The sequence below is a fragment of the Oikopleura dioica genome, chromosome 1 (assembly GCF_907165135.1).
Source record: "Oikopleura dioica chromosome 1, OKI2018_I68_1.0, whole genome shotgun sequence".
Lineage (NCBI taxonomy): Eukaryota > Metazoa > Chordata > Appendicularia > Copelata > Oikopleuridae > Oikopleura > Oikopleura dioica.
Genome location: NC_137291.1, coordinates 7795104 through 7807665, shown reverse-complemented (window position 1 = coordinate 7807665; position 12562 = coordinate 7795104). Strand labels below are relative to the sequence as shown.

Below are 12562 nucleotides of genomic sequence, written 5' to 3'. Positions count from 1 at the left end.
AAAATTTTAAGAAAATAAAATGAAACAGACAAATCGCCAAGTATCCATGTGGATAGCGAAACCGTTAGGCCCATTAAGCTGGCCTTTAAGAATATTATGAAAATTTATTGATATTTCTTATTCAAAATAAATTAAAAACTTCAAATTACACAGACTTCAATTTGAATTTCAAAGATTTCAGAATGAGTACAGTAGTGATAGCGATTATTGGCGGAACAGGGTTAGATGACCCTACGATCGTGGCGAACAGAGAAGAGCTAGAAAACATAGAGAATACGCCTTGGGGACACCCTTCGACCATTTTTAAAGGAGAAGTCAATGGAGAGACGGTCTTCATTCTCTCCAGACATGGCAGATTGCACAACAAGTCTCCCAGCCAAGGTAAGATAGTTTTGTGGGATTTTATCAAGTTCTATTTTAGTGAATTATTGTGCGAACTTGTGGGCACTGAAGCGGCTCGGGGTGACGCACATTGTAGCGACTACAGCTTGTGGAAGCTTGAAGGAGGAGTACAGGCCGGGCGATTTGGTAGTCTTATCAGACTATATTGACATGACCAAGGGTTACAGGTTGAATACGCATGTTGGAACTGCCATCGAAAATGGAGGACCCAGAGGGTAAGAAAGAGACGATAAATATTAGAGTATTATAAGTTTTTTAGAATTATTCATCTGCCGTCAAAACCAGCATTCGATGAAGATTTACGAGAGATTCTGATAGAGTCTCTTCGCGAAAGTGGGGTTGAACACAAAACGAGAGGAACGACAGTTTGCATCGAAGGACCCAGATTCTCGACTTTTGCGGAATCTTGCGTTTTTAGAAATGTTTACAACGCAGAAATTGTCAATATGACAACGTGTCCTGAAGGTAGTTTTCGTGAAAAACTGTTATAAAAAGGGCAATTCTAGCGTCAATTGCTCGAGAAATGGGAATGCAGTATGCATCGATGGCAATGGTGACCGATTATGATTGACAGGGTTCAAATTACAGTTTATCGTTAGTTTTTACTTTCTCGCGAAAAAGACCATAATGGCTTAGAAAGAGAATTTTCATATGGCGAAATCGATGCTTGCGCTAATTGGGCGCCCGCGCGATCGAACCAGTCAGATTGTCTTTTGAGAAATGAAAATTGAATTATTTTTTTGAAATGTAGCCGGAGAATAGTTATTTACTAACCGTAACTTTCCATTGCTGATAAAAATTTGGACCACGGAAAAAGTTGGAAAGAAAATGAAGAAGTGAACGTGGCGAATGTTACGAAACAAATGCTGATCAACGCGAAATCCGTCGGAAAAGTAATGCCGATCGTTAGGGAAACTCGATGAAAAATGAGCTTTTTTTAGGGCTTAGTAGGGAGGAAGTATAATACAGTTTTAGAAAGCCCAGGAGCTGGGGATCATTTTGACTATTGATAGTAAGGGGTTTGACTCATGCCCTGGGGCACTTTTGGCCTTCCAAAGGGCCAAATTTCTGGTACTCTTCGGATAAGGGACCGTAACTTCTAGTATCCCGGGTCTATGGAAATAAAACTTATACTCGGTTGTAGAGGAGGCTCTGACGGTTCCGAATATGTATAGAAAACCACCGGGACCCCCACCTCTAGAAGGTGCTAGAGGCTCTAGAAGTTGAGGAAGTCAACCAAAAATCGGTACTTTTTGCCTAAAAAAGGCTGGAATTGTTGTATTTTCATTCGAAATCGATTAAAAATAATTTCTAGCGATTTTGTGATATTCAAAAATTTCAGTTGAGGTCATTTGAGGTGAATTTTCAGCAAATTCTAGTTTTCGCTTTTGATGACCTAAAAAAGCCCAAAATTACCCCAAAACTTATTTTTAATCTAACAGAATCATCAAAAATGTTATTTTAATCGATTTCGAATGAAAATACAGCATTTCCAGCACTTTTTTGACAAAAAGTACCGATTTTTGGTTGACTTCCTCAACTTCTAGAGCCTCTAGCACCTTCTAGAGGTGGGGGTCCCGGTGGTTTTCTATACATATTCGGAACCGTCAGAGCCTCCTCTACAACCGAGTATAAGTTTTATTTCCATAGACCCGGGATACTAGAAGTTACGGTCCCTTATCCGAAGAGTACCAGAAATTTGGCCCTTTGGAAGGCCAAAAGTGCCCCAGGGCATGAGTCAAACCCCTTACTATCAATAGTCAAAATGATCCCCAGCTCCTGGGCTTTCTAAAACTGTATTATACTTCCTCCCTACTAAGCCCTAAAAAAAGCTCATTTTTCATCGAGTTTCCCTACCGATCGTAATTAGGAGAATAAAAGAATGCGACTGGACGAAAAGTAGGCAAACCCTGCTCAACGATGTCAAGGAAAGGATCTCAAAATATAGACAACTGTTTTATTTATCATTTACGAGCAGAAAATCTCCAGAGCTATTCATGATAAAGCTTTATTTTTATTGATACGGTTTTCTTGGTACAATGTTCTAAATGATTTCGATACATTTGAATGAGAGTTAATCTGTGCTTGGGAAACGCGCATCGCAGATCCCTAAATAATACCGCTTTTAAACTGGTGGCACCAGAAAACACTCGGCGGGGAGCTTTTCCTGTTGTGATCTTCGGTGATGCTCCGCTGTTAGTTTCATTTGGATCGTTCTAGTGGAACGGTCACTAACAAAATTTGAAATTCTAAATTTATATTCATAAATTTAATGAATCCCGAAAAAGACTGCCACAATGGAATGTTGAGTCAACCGTCACAGCCTCAAAGAATGCTTGTATCCTCGCTCTAGAATTTATATGTTCAAAAATTTACTGCTCGATAGTATTATTGCAATTTATTTATTTTCCTCTGCATTTCTCACCCTTTCTTCTTTGTTTTCATTAGACTTTCACAAATTTAAAACTTTCAAAATGAATTGATATGAAGTAATAAACCAAAATCAGTGTTCAAAAATTCTTTCATCAAGCGCCTACCTGCAGGAAATTTCGGCATCATTTAATATTATTAGATTATCAAGAAACCGTTAGATCCGATGAGTTAGGCTTCAGTAAGCTTGAGACATCGGAGCAGGCAGCCAATAAGATTTGTCAAATTTTAAGCCCACGCAACTAAAGATTTCGTTGTTTCTAGATTAATGGTTTTGTGCGTGGGAAAAGGAGCGAAATGTCGCTTTATTGAAGAAAAAGAAATCGTCGATCCAGAGCTTATTTACGAAAACTTCCCTGAATATGTCAAAGACTCGCAGCAGCTTGTAAAACTGCCAGAAACGCGACTCGGAGCGCCAGGAGTTCTTTATGTCAATCAGCGGGAGTTTGCCGCCACTGTGCCGGAAGATGAAATGACTAAAGTAAAGAGATACTTTGTCTATCAAAATATTGAAAATTCCCTTTAGTACATCGGCACAGACAACGCCACAACCTGCAATATCGTTTGTGTGCGGCATACGGGCAGCCGAGCAGTCTGCCTCAGCCATTTAGACGGGTCAAATACAGATGAAGCCATTGCATCTATGATCATGTCAACGCAGGTACCCTTATACTGAGAAAAATTGGACTTTAATTTCTTTGACAGGCGTTGACGAATCCAAAAGACGACTCCCTCGGCCGCCTGGAAATTCATGTGATCGGAGGGTACGCAGACGAGGAAGATTGCTCACTAGAAGTTACCGAAGGTATCCTCCGCGCGTGCACAAAACGACCAGAAAAAGTAGTTTGAAAGATTGAATTAATGAAGAACCGAAATTCAGATATATTTGAACAGCTTGTGCGTCCTCTCCCAGAACACTGAATATTTCGCAAATCGACCGCGCCCGATTTTGTATGGAGTCGCCATAGAAGTTCACGGAGGCTACTGGTTCGTTCTGCTTTTCTAGCGCACCAACGCAAACACTAAATTTAGCTTTCCAGCCAAGTTCATGTACAAAGGCCCAGATATTCCAATCCGCACTGCCAGACTTTTCCGTGGAACGGGCGACTGTCTCAACATCTACGACTACCAAAATCACGAGCTTCAAATTGGTCCCTTCGATTACCAAGCCTGGCCTAACGCTGAAAAATATTATCTTCTTCCCGGTAAATCTTCCAAAATCATCATTTTTCATGAATAATTTCGAAAAGATGCGCTCATCCGTCAATACCTCTCTACATCTCCTAACGTTGAAAAGCCCGATTTCGCGCACTGCACCAAAGAAGCCATAAAAGTGATCATGCAGCATCCTGAGCCATTAGAGACGATTTTCCAGAACAAAGTCAGAAAATACAAGCGAAAGTCCGACGGCTTCTGGGAACTGATCGATGTATGCTAATTTCCATTATTTCAAGATTTTATAATTGATCGATTCAGAGCTTGAACGATTCCGGAACTTCTTCTTCCTGAAAAACCTCTTCACCTGAACCTCTCCCTCTCTTTCTCTTTTATTAACGAAGTTCAAAATTCATATTCATTTTTATCTTCAATTTGAAATCAAATTATTTACTCGGCTCTGCTTAAAAATCATCAGTTCAGGCCCTTACTCAACACGCCTCTTTTTTCTCACCTTTTTTCCCGACTACTAAATGTTCTTCTGTAATACAGTCCATGTTTCAATTTTCAATATTGTTTTTTGACTAAAAACTGTCAATTTTGAAGAATGGATCCCGCCGCGGAAGAGCTGAAAAATCAAGCAAATGAAGTGTTCAAAAATAAAGATTACGAAAGAGCGCTAGAATTGTACTCGAAAGCTATTGAAGTTGATGGAACATCAGGAAAAGGTCTTTTATCATACGACTTTAAAAACCGGGCACATCTTTCACACACCTGACTCAGGTTTTCTTGACAGGTTGCTGAGCCTAGTGTGAAGGAGAGAAAATATAGGTTGAAAACCTCTATTGAAGCTGTTTTGTATTCGAACAGAAGTTTCGCCTATTTAAAAACAGAGTCATTCGGCGCTGCTTTGGAAGATGCCGGCCGAGGTAAATTCGGAGAAATTCTCCTCTTCCATTGATCCTTGCTTTCAGCAATCGAGTGCGATCCAAAGTACATCAAGGGCTATTACCGACGTGCCTCAGCGAACATGGCAATGGGTCAGTTCTCCAAGGCGCTAAAGGATTACGAGAGCGTCTTCAAAGTGAAGCCAAAGGATCCCGATGTGCGCAAGAAAGTGACAGAGTGTAGAAAGGTGCTCTTTTATAATGAAAAAATTCAAATTTTCGACCGAAAAAAAGCCGAAGAGAGACTCTCTGAGAGATCCGTCTCAAATTAGAGTTGACCTACTGGTGATCAATTTATTTAAATGTTTGTTGTGAGAAACGGGGATTTATGGGAGTTTTCAGATTGTAAAACAGAGAGCTTTCGAAAGAGCAATCGCATCGGAAGAGAAGGAGGAAGCCCCACTGACAAATTATGAGAACATCACGGTAAATATCAATTATCTCGGCTTTGCTTCATCCTTTTTTGGTAGGTTTCTGACTCATACAAAGGCCCTCGACTCAACGAAAACTGCCAGCCAACAGTTGAGTTTATGGAACAGCTGGAAACCACCTTCAAAGCGCAGAAAGAGCTTCACAAGAGATATATCTTCCACATGCTCACTATTGCGCTGGAAAAGTTCCGAAAGCTGCCGACGATGATTGATATTTCTGTTCCAGACGATGGGTAAGAGCTTAACTTCTCAATACACGTGGTCGGTTGAACCGACCACGGCGACTTTGAGCCACCGTAATTTCTCTGGTGATAATCCATTTGACATGATTTTTGTAATGTGAGCTAAGATGACTAAAACGAACCACTTTGTGAAATTTCGGAAGTTTTCTCAAAAGTGCTGGCGTTTTGCACCGGATTTATCTTTGACTCTGCAGCTGAAAATCCAAAAAGTGTTTTTCAAAAGTAATTGTTAATCTTGATAGCTGAGTGTTCAAGCTTTCCAGCGATATGTATTGTAACTTTTTTGCTTGCCGGAAACGCAAGTAAGAGCTGAAAGTCTTGAGCGCTCTTTATCACACTCCTAATTTTGCGCGCCGCGCGGGGCTGAATAATGAATTGTGGTCCCCTCACCCGACCCCGTGTTTTGAGCGCTTAGTCGCGCGCCCGTGTATTGAGAAGTTAAACATTTTCATACTATTTATTTTTCTTAAAACGGCTTTTTGCAGTAAACTGACAGTTTGCGGAGACACGCACGGACAGTACTACGATCTTTGCAATATTTTCAAGTTGAATGGTCCTCCTTCTCCCGAGAATCCGTATTTGTTCAACGGTGATTTCGTCGACCGTGGATCATGGGGTCTTGAAGTGTTCATGACTCTCCTCGGATGGTGGCTGCACGATCCCAAGTGCATGTATTTGACTCGTGGAAATCACGAAACAAAGAACATGAACGAGCTTTATGGCTTTGAAGGAGAAGTCAAGCATAAAGGTACTCAATCAGATTTTGTTGTTATTTTATTTTGGTCCTAGTCGGTCCAAATGCTTTCCGAACATTCCAGACGCTCTTCCAGTCGCTCCCCGTCGCGTATCTTATCAATAAACGAGTCCTGGTAATGCATGGCGGTCTTCCAATGGTTGACAATATCGAACTCGACGACATCAGAAAGCTCGATAGATTCTGCGAGCCAGGCGAAGCCGGTAAAATCCCTCCTTTCAAAAGTCATTTGAATTCTTCTTTCCAGGAACATTGACAGATCTTCTGTGGGCCGATCCTCAAGATGCGCCTGGTCGTGGAACCTCGAAACGAGGCACTTCTGCACAGTTCGGTCCCGATATCACTGCCGAGTTTTGCAAACAGAACGGACTAGACTACATCATCAGATCGCACGAAGTGAAGGAAAAGGGTTGGGAGTCTGCGCACAATGGAAAGTGCTGGACTATCTTCTCAGGTAGGAAATCGCTTGATAGAATTGTTTATAATTTATTCCAAGCGCCCAATTACTGCGATCAAAGAGGCAACGACGGAGCCTATCTTACCATTCGACCCGACAACAATCTGGTCCCGATTCCCAACGAGTTCAAAGCCGTCGAGCACCCGCCATGTCAACCGATGATGTACGCCAATCCGATGATGCGAATGGCCGGCCTTATTTAACTTCATTCTCAATGGATCTTTTTCTTTGCGCCAATCTTTTTGAAAACCTCACCCAGCACAACTGTCACTCAACCAAAAAAAGAAAGAAGACCGGTACACTCAATTTACAGTACTTTCACCAGGCACCTAGTACTATTTTTTCTACTTCTCCAATCTGCCTGACTCACACTTAAAAAAAGTGAATTCTTCAATTATTATTTCATTTATTAATTATTTTAAATATTTATTTTTTAAACTCAATCGCCACCTTCTGGTCTCACGAAACAACTTGTGAATTGTCCATTTATGAGATTTTATCACGATTTTAAAAAATATGTGTTTTTTTTTATTTGTTTCTGTTTGAGAGTCTGAAAATGATACCATACATGTAATATTATTAATAAATGCTTTAGACAATTTAATGACAAACATTTTTTATTTTTGACGAGTTTCTTTTGATCCTTTTGACTGTTTCGAGCTCTGATCCAAGCTCTGGATTTTGGAGTACGTATCTGTCCCAGTGATCAATGACTTTTTCGGGCTTCTGAGACTAGTTTAAAATACTTGTTTATTTGATTATTGAAGCCCGTGCCTCATCTGAGGACTCGCTCTCGTCGAACTCATCGAAATGGCCGAGTTTTGTAGCAACACTTTTCGCGATCTCGGTCATTGCGGATAGTTCCTCCTCGGTTTGGAGAGATAAACTCGGCTTCTTTGCTAGAACCTTTTCCAGTTGAATTGAGCCGATCGATGTGTAATTTGCAGGTTGAGGGTGCTCGAAGCTGATGTCCATATCTGCGTTTTGTTCGTCGTCGCAAGTTTCTAGCTTTTCGAAGGAACCGAATCGCATTTTCTGCTGATTTTATTTTAATAGATTTTGTTTCATTCCTGTTTTCTTATTGATGCTTGAGCTTGAAGATTATTAGAGAGAAGCTAAATTACTTTCTTCATTGGCAAAGAGAATTGAAACTTACACTTTCGAGCATTTCCAATTTCGCCGGTTTGTCATTGTTTTCAATGTCATACTGTAAATTTTCAACAAGAACCATAGCTTCCCTCGCTCTTCGCACCAATTTTCTTGCAAGCGCTTCGCTTTCCATCCTATTTTGAATCTCTGTTGGAGCTCTTTGAAACTGTTTCTCAATGCAAAATCAACCTCTAAAGGGTTTCTCTATTCTAGAATGTTCCACGCCGTTTTGGTGTTCAACAAGCAATCGAAAATGCGCCTGCAGAAATGGTATTCCTGCGAGGTGGATCGGGAGCGATTCACGAAATCGATAGTCGATTTAGTTTGCAACAGGGATAAGAGCTATTCCTCCATCGTCGAGTTTTTCGGTAACTTTTTCGTCGGCCCCGAATCTGGTGTAAAACTGAAACTCTAATTTAGGATACAAAATCGTCTACAAAAAGTTCGCATCCCTCTTTTTCGCCCTTTGCATCGACATGGACGACAACGAGTTCGATGCTTTGAATATCATTCGACTCTTTGTCGAAATGCTCGACTCCCAGTTCGGATCAGTCTGTGAAGTAGACATGATCTTTGAGTTTGAAAGAAGTTACCAAATTCTCGACGAAATCATTCTTGCCGGGCATTTACAAGAATCAAGTAAAAAAGAGGTAAGATTTACCCAGCCGACTGATTATTATCAAGCAATTTAGATCGCCAGAGAGCTTCATGAAAGCGATCTCTGGGATGAGGAACGAGCTGTGCTCGAGCATTTGAAAGAACTCGGCATGATTTAATCCTCTTTTCATACACTTATCCGCTTCCAACGTCTTTTTTCCATCGATGTTCTTCAAAAATCCATGTTTTACCTGTCTTCCTTCATTCAACTTTCTTCAGCGATTTTCAATCTCCTTTCTTTTTAAATTTCTATTTATCTTCTTTTTTATTTTTAGAGATGTATAATTTTATGATTTTATTCTCCCGGCAGGGGAAGATCCGACTGACGAAGTGGTTTCATTCCGTTCCAGGTTCGCCTTCGTCGATTTTATTCCAGCTTCAGATTTTTCTTCAGATAAGGAGAGAAAGAAGATATCAAGAGACATTGTGAACACAGTCCTCCAAAGAAAGCCAAAAATGTCGAATTTCGTTGATTTTATGGGCATGAAAGTGGTGTACAAAAGATATGCATCCCTGTACTTTTGCTGCGGAGTCGATCAGGACGAAAATGAACTCGAGGTCGGTTTCCAAAGAGAAAAAACTCTGAAACATATTTTTAGGTGTTGGAAGTAATCCATCGATATGTTGAAATTTTGGACAAGTATTTTGGATCTGTGTGCGAGTTGGATATCATCTTCAATTTCGAAAAAGCGTACTTTGTTATTGACGAGTATTTACTAGCTGGACAACTTCAGGAATCCAGCAAAAAGAAGGTAGACTCTCCGATCCCTTCGTTATGAAATATTTCTCCCCCTAAGGTCCTGCACGCGATAGAAGCAGCAGATCAAATGCAAGAAGAAGACCAAGAGCAAGAAGTGACTCGTTCGATCTTAGAAGAATTCGGCCTTACATAAACTCCCTATTCACAGTTTCCAATCTTTCTTGTATTCACTATTCCTTGATAACAAACTATTCATTTTCGTCGTTTTTTATTCAATAATGTACCTTATTTACTATTTTTTCAAGTTCAATGGCGACCCAATTTCTGTTACTTACAAGCATTAGAATTAAAGTCGAATAATGATCATTCAGTTCAGCTCAATGATCTCCTATAACTTACTCTAGCATTGTACTATATTATCTGATAACCTTTGCCAAGACTGCTCCTGAAACATGTCTAGTCAACAAAAAACCTTTACCAAACACACACGATTGCAATAAACTTTTCAACTCTTAAATTTCACATATATTGCTTCTTATATGAATTTCCGCGTATTTCATATAAGAACGAATACACAATAAGGATTCGTTCATGCAGGCAGGAATCCTGCCGCAGGATACTCTTCTTCATATCAAGGAACTTCCTTGAAGAGGATTGAAAGTTGCCAACTCAGATCTAAGATATTTTTATATTCAATGAAGTCTTATATGAATAGGTCATATTTACTCTAGTGGACGGTGGTAAGTCTCCTGAATGGGTTTGCGGGGGCTATTCATTATTCACATTATCAATACACTCGGCATCCATCAACGAAGAGGATCTCCGGCAGCGCAGAAGACTCGTCAGGTCCTCGCTGAATTATTTATCCGCCAATAGTACGGCCATTCTCTTCAAAAGGCATGAACATTGTTTAAACAATATGTTACGAAAGTGTCAGAGAAGGGTTTTTCAAACGACAGAGCAGACTTGCCTTCTTGAGACATCGAACAACGACGAGTTTATTTTGGAGCATACGCATGTGAATGGGAGGAAAATCAGGAAACGCACAAAAAAATTCCGAGTATATGTTATAAGAGACAGTTCTTTTAATCGTATTGAAAGTTATATCCGCCAAATGTCAGCGCAAAACTCAAAATGCATCAAAAACATCGTCGTTGCTCCATGCCAAGATATCCTCAAATATTCCATGGTTGGACTGACGAGCATGTATATAGAGAATCAAGGACTTGCTAAATTCGACATAGAATCTGGCTCTCTTCCGAACTTAGAAGTGGCTTCTTTTGCAAACAATCGACTTGGCCAAGTTCCGAATTTTCTGTACAAGTAAGAGAGACGAATTTGATGTTTCGTAGATTACTAGTTTGGACTCATTGAAGAATATTTACCTGAACAACAACAAAATCAAAATCTTCCGCGTCTATAAAAATCGAATGACAAGCGTGGAGGCCTTGTGGCTCTCCTACAACAAGATTCGATATCTAGACAACTCAATCTGCATCCTCAACTCATTGCGATACCTCCACATTGACCACAATCGAATATCTGCTATTCCCCTAAATCTCTGTCTCTGCTCGGAGATCAGCGGCCTTTGGATAGGCTACAATCATCTCAAAGAGGTGCCGAAAAAACTTTTGGAGATGAGAAAGCTGAAAATCCTCGACGTTGAGTTCAACAAAATCGCTGATATTCCCGAGGTCGTCCGGCGCTTTCCAGAAGAGTTGGTTATTTATACTCAAGGTTCTCGCCTTCATGTGCTTTTTGTTCACTTATTTTTAGGAAATGCTTTATCTGCCAGTATAATGAGAATTAATGGAAATGGTTCGACAGAAGAAAAGTGACTTCTTATCATAAAACCTTTTTATACTAATGCAAGTTTAAATGTAAATAATAAATTTCGTTCATTTCGACCTAGAAAAATTTGTTGAATGGGACGAAAAAATCGGTTATTCTGAAATGTTAGCAGTAACATTTAAAGATGACACAAAACTGTCGAACCGCAAGGGCAGGTGGAACCCTCATAAAACAATTCATTCAGATTTTACCCTAAGAAATACTTTACTTATTTTCCAGAGATTGCTTGCTATGGTTATCAGTGACAAAAATGAATGGACAAAAAATGTATTTTTACAAACTAAAGTCAGGGTACTTCCAATTTCGCTTTTTTAACCTTGACTCATTGAATTAAAAGTGTCTTGATTGCGACTGTATCGGCGTTTTGAGACAAAAGAAGAAAGAGGTATTTTTATTTCCGGAAGAAGTCTTGACAATCAGAAGTATTCGAACTCAAACTTATTTGATTTTAGGTTCTATTTTTTGGATCACAATCATGCTCATAGGTAACTTAACAACCGTTATTTGCTGACTGTAGGCTCGAAATATTATTTACGAATCAGGTTCGTCAAGTAATTGTGAATATTTTTAGCAAATTTCGTATCTTTGGAGAAATCTCGAGGCGTGGCAACTTTTCTTACTTCAACTTGTCACCGAAATTACAAGAAATGTATAAAAATCGCCGAACTTCACTATTGTGGACATCTAATGAAAGAATGTTATGAAACAAAAGAATTCATTCTCCCGGAACCTGCTTCCAAAATTAAGCTTCCTGAGAGGGAACCCATTCGTTTTGATAATGAGGAAAATCAAGTCAATCTCATTCGCTGCAAGAAGAAAAAGTTCTACGATCAAAAAGTCTGTCGCCATCTTTGTTCAAAAACGCTTCTTTTGACATCAACAAGAACGAAGTCGATCTCCCCTTGTGAGTCGATGTGTTTTGAACTGACAAGATCTTCTGAATCCGCCGGAGAAGTTTGCCCAACTGAAAAGTATTGTCCCTATGGCTGTCCATGTCCTTTTTATGAGTGCGAGAAATTGGATTCATATCAGAAATTGGCGCCTGTTTTTGACTTGCAGAAACCAAAACCATATAAAACCGACCGCATTTGGATATCAGATTCAGTGATAACTGGTCGCTGGCATGATCGGAAAGCAGAAAAAATGACATTTCCGATTGTCCTTTCTTCTTTGGATGATCACAAAAAGAAAATTCGTGTAAATGATACGGACTCTTTCTTGCCTTATGAACGTTTTTACTTCTTCAGTAGATTACTACCAGTAGCAAACCAACAAACGTAGATTCTTTTTATTAAAAACGCATTTCAAGTCAACAGGCGCTACTTTTCTGAATGACGAGCACTATTTGGTCGATGCTATTGGCAATTTGATGAGAGTGAAAGAGGAT

The 12562-nt window shown here is 39.8% G+C and overlaps 6 protein-coding genes across 6 annotated transcripts; 5 read left to right on the top strand and 1 right to left on the bottom strand.

Moving 5' to 3' along the window:
- Positions 1-178: 178 nt before the first annotated feature.
- On the top strand, positions 179-2913 carry LOC145696900 (S-methyl-5'-thioadenosine phosphorylase-like). Its single transcript, XM_081774008.1, has 7 exons — positions 179-381; positions 422-617; positions 662-867; positions 909-972; positions 1220-1309; positions 2267-2338; positions 2699-2913. The coding sequence occupies exons 1-7, from the start codon at positions 183-185 to the stop codon at positions 2709-2711; spliced, it is 840 nt and encodes a 279-aa protein (XP_081630134.1). The 5' UTR covers positions 179-182; the 3' UTR covers positions 2712-2913.
- Positions 2914-3100: 187 nt separating this feature from the next.
- LOC145695861 (protein N-terminal asparagine amidohydrolase-like) lies at positions 3101-4558 on the top strand. Its single transcript, XM_081772897.1, has 7 exons — positions 3101-3313; positions 3359-3493; positions 3538-3672; positions 3713-3819; positions 3865-4037; positions 4083-4261; positions 4309-4558. Exons 1-7 carry the CDS (start codon positions 3101-3103, stop codon positions 4339-4341), a joined length of 975 nt encoding a protein of 324 aa, XP_081629023.1. The 3' UTR covers positions 4342-4558.
- A 4-nt stretch (positions 4559-4562) lies between these two features.
- On the top strand, positions 4563-7435 carry LOC145695860 (serine/threonine-protein phosphatase 5-like). Its single transcript, XM_081772896.1, has 9 exons — positions 4563-4709; positions 4839-4916; positions 4962-5122; positions 5277-5360; positions 5405-5598; positions 6093-6355; positions 6397-6564; positions 6609-6815; positions 6858-7435. Exons 1-9 carry the CDS (start codon positions 4595-4597, stop codon positions 7019-7021), a joined length of 1434 nt encoding a protein of 477 aa, XP_081629022.1. The 5' UTR covers positions 4563-4594; the 3' UTR covers positions 7022-7435.
- Positions 7326-8222, bottom strand: LOC145695862 (uncharacterized). The gene is made up of 4 exons (XM_081772898.1): positions 7975-8222; positions 7891-7933; positions 7593-7828; positions 7326-7531 (listed from the first exon to the last, which is right to left on the bottom strand). Exons 1-4 carry the CDS (start codon positions 8098-8100, stop codon positions 7436-7438), a joined length of 501 nt encoding a protein of 166 aa, XP_081629024.1. The 5' UTR covers positions 8101-8222; the 3' UTR covers positions 7326-7435.
- LOC145695864 (uncharacterized) lies at positions 8182-8873 on the top strand. Its single transcript, XM_081772901.1, has 3 exons — positions 8182-8335; positions 8388-8617; positions 8660-8873. The coding sequence occupies exons 1-3, from the start codon at positions 8182-8184 to the stop codon at positions 8741-8743; spliced, it is 468 nt and encodes a 155-aa protein (XP_081629027.1). The 3' UTR covers positions 8744-8873.
- Position 8874: 1 nt separating this feature from the next.
- LOC145695863 (AP-1 complex subunit sigma-2-like) lies at positions 8875-9841 on the top strand. The gene is made up of 4 exons (XM_081772899.1): positions 8875-8974; positions 9019-9182; positions 9224-9376; positions 9422-9841. The coding sequence occupies exons 1-4, from the start codon at positions 8902-8904 to the stop codon at positions 9515-9517; spliced, it is 486 nt and encodes a 161-aa protein (XP_081629025.1). The 5' UTR covers positions 8875-8901; the 3' UTR covers positions 9518-9841.
- The last annotated feature ends 2721 nt before the right edge of the window (positions 9842-12562 follow it).

What these genes read in the sequence shown, in the direction of transcription:
- LOC145696900 (XM_081774008.1), top strand. Translation starts at nt 183, where the DNA reads ATGAGTACAGTAGTGATAGCGATTATTGGCGGAACAGGGTTAGATGAC. An exon ending in TATGACAACGTGTCCTGAAG is followed by an intron (nt 868 to 908) that starts GTAGTTTTCGTG and finishes GGGCAATTCTAG; the next exon opens with CGTCAATTGCTCGAGAAATG. An exon ending in GGAAAAGTAATGCCGATCGT is followed by an intron (nt 1,310 to 2,266) that starts TAGGGAAACTCG and finishes CCTACCGATCGT; the next exon opens with AATTAGGAGAATAAAAGAAT.
- LOC145695861 (XM_081772897.1), top strand. Translation starts at nt 3,101, where the DNA reads ATGGTTTTGTGCGTGGGAAAAGGAGCGAAATGTCGCTTTATTGAAGAA. An exon ending in CGGAAGATGAAATGACTAAA is followed by an intron (nt 3,314 to 3,358) that starts GTAAAGAGATAC and finishes AATTCCCTTTAG; the next exon opens with TACATCGGCACAGACAACGC. An exon ending in GCTTCTGGGAACTGATCGAT is followed by an intron (nt 4,262 to 4,308) that starts GTATGCTAATTT and finishes TGATCGATTCAG; the next exon opens with AGCTTGAACGATTCCGGAAC.
- LOC145695860 (XM_081772896.1), top strand. Translation starts at nt 4,595, where the DNA reads ATGGATCCCGCCGCGGAAGAGCTGAAAAATCAAGCAAATGAAGTGTTC. An exon ending in TGAAGTTGATGGAACATCAG is followed by an intron (nt 4,710 to 4,838) that starts GAAAAGGTCTTT and finishes CCTCTATTGAAG; the next exon opens with CTGTTTTGTATTCGAACAGA. An exon ending in AAGTGACAGAGTGTAGAAAG is followed by an intron (nt 5,123 to 5,276) that starts GTGCTCTTTTAT and finishes GGGAGTTTTCAG; the next exon opens with ATTGTAAAACAGAGAGCTTT.
- LOC145695862 (XM_081772898.1), bottom strand. Translation starts at nt 8,100, where the DNA reads ATGGAAAGCGAAGCGCTTGCAAGAAAATTGGTGCGAAGAGCGAGGGAA. An exon ending in AATTGGAAATGCTCGAAAGT is followed by an intron (nt 7,934 to 7,974) that starts GTAAGTTTCAAT and finishes AAAGTAATTTAG; the next exon opens with CTTCTCTCTAATAATCTTCA. An exon ending in AGAGCGAGTCCTCAGATGAG is followed by an intron (nt 7,532 to 7,592) that starts GCACGGGCTTCA and finishes AGCCCGAAAAAG; the next exon opens with TCATTGATCACTGGGACAGA.
- LOC145695864 (XM_081772901.1), top strand. Translation starts at nt 8,182, where the DNA reads ATGTTCCACGCCGTTTTGGTGTTCAACAAGCAATCGAAAATGCGCCTG. An exon ending in CTCCATCGTCGAGTTTTTCG is followed by an intron (nt 8,336 to 8,387) that starts GTAACTTTTTCG and finishes ACTCTAATTTAG; the next exon opens with GATACAAAATCGTCTACAAA. An exon ending in AAGAATCAAGTAAAAAAGAG is followed by an intron (nt 8,618 to 8,659) that starts GTAAGATTTACC and finishes CAAGCAATTTAG; the next exon opens with ATCGCCAGAGAGCTTCATGA.
- LOC145695863 (XM_081772899.1), top strand. Translation starts at nt 8,902, where the DNA reads ATGTATAATTTTATGATTTTATTCTCCCGGCAGGGGAAGATCCGACTG. An exon ending in GTGGTTTCATTCCGTTCCAG is followed by an intron (nt 8,975 to 9,018) that starts GTTCGCCTTCGT and finishes ATTTTTCTTCAG; the next exon opens with ATAAGGAGAGAAAGAAGATA. An exon ending in AGGACGAAAATGAACTCGAG is followed by an intron (nt 9,183 to 9,223) that starts GTCGGTTTCCAA and finishes ACATATTTTTAG; the next exon opens with GTGTTGGAAGTAATCCATCG.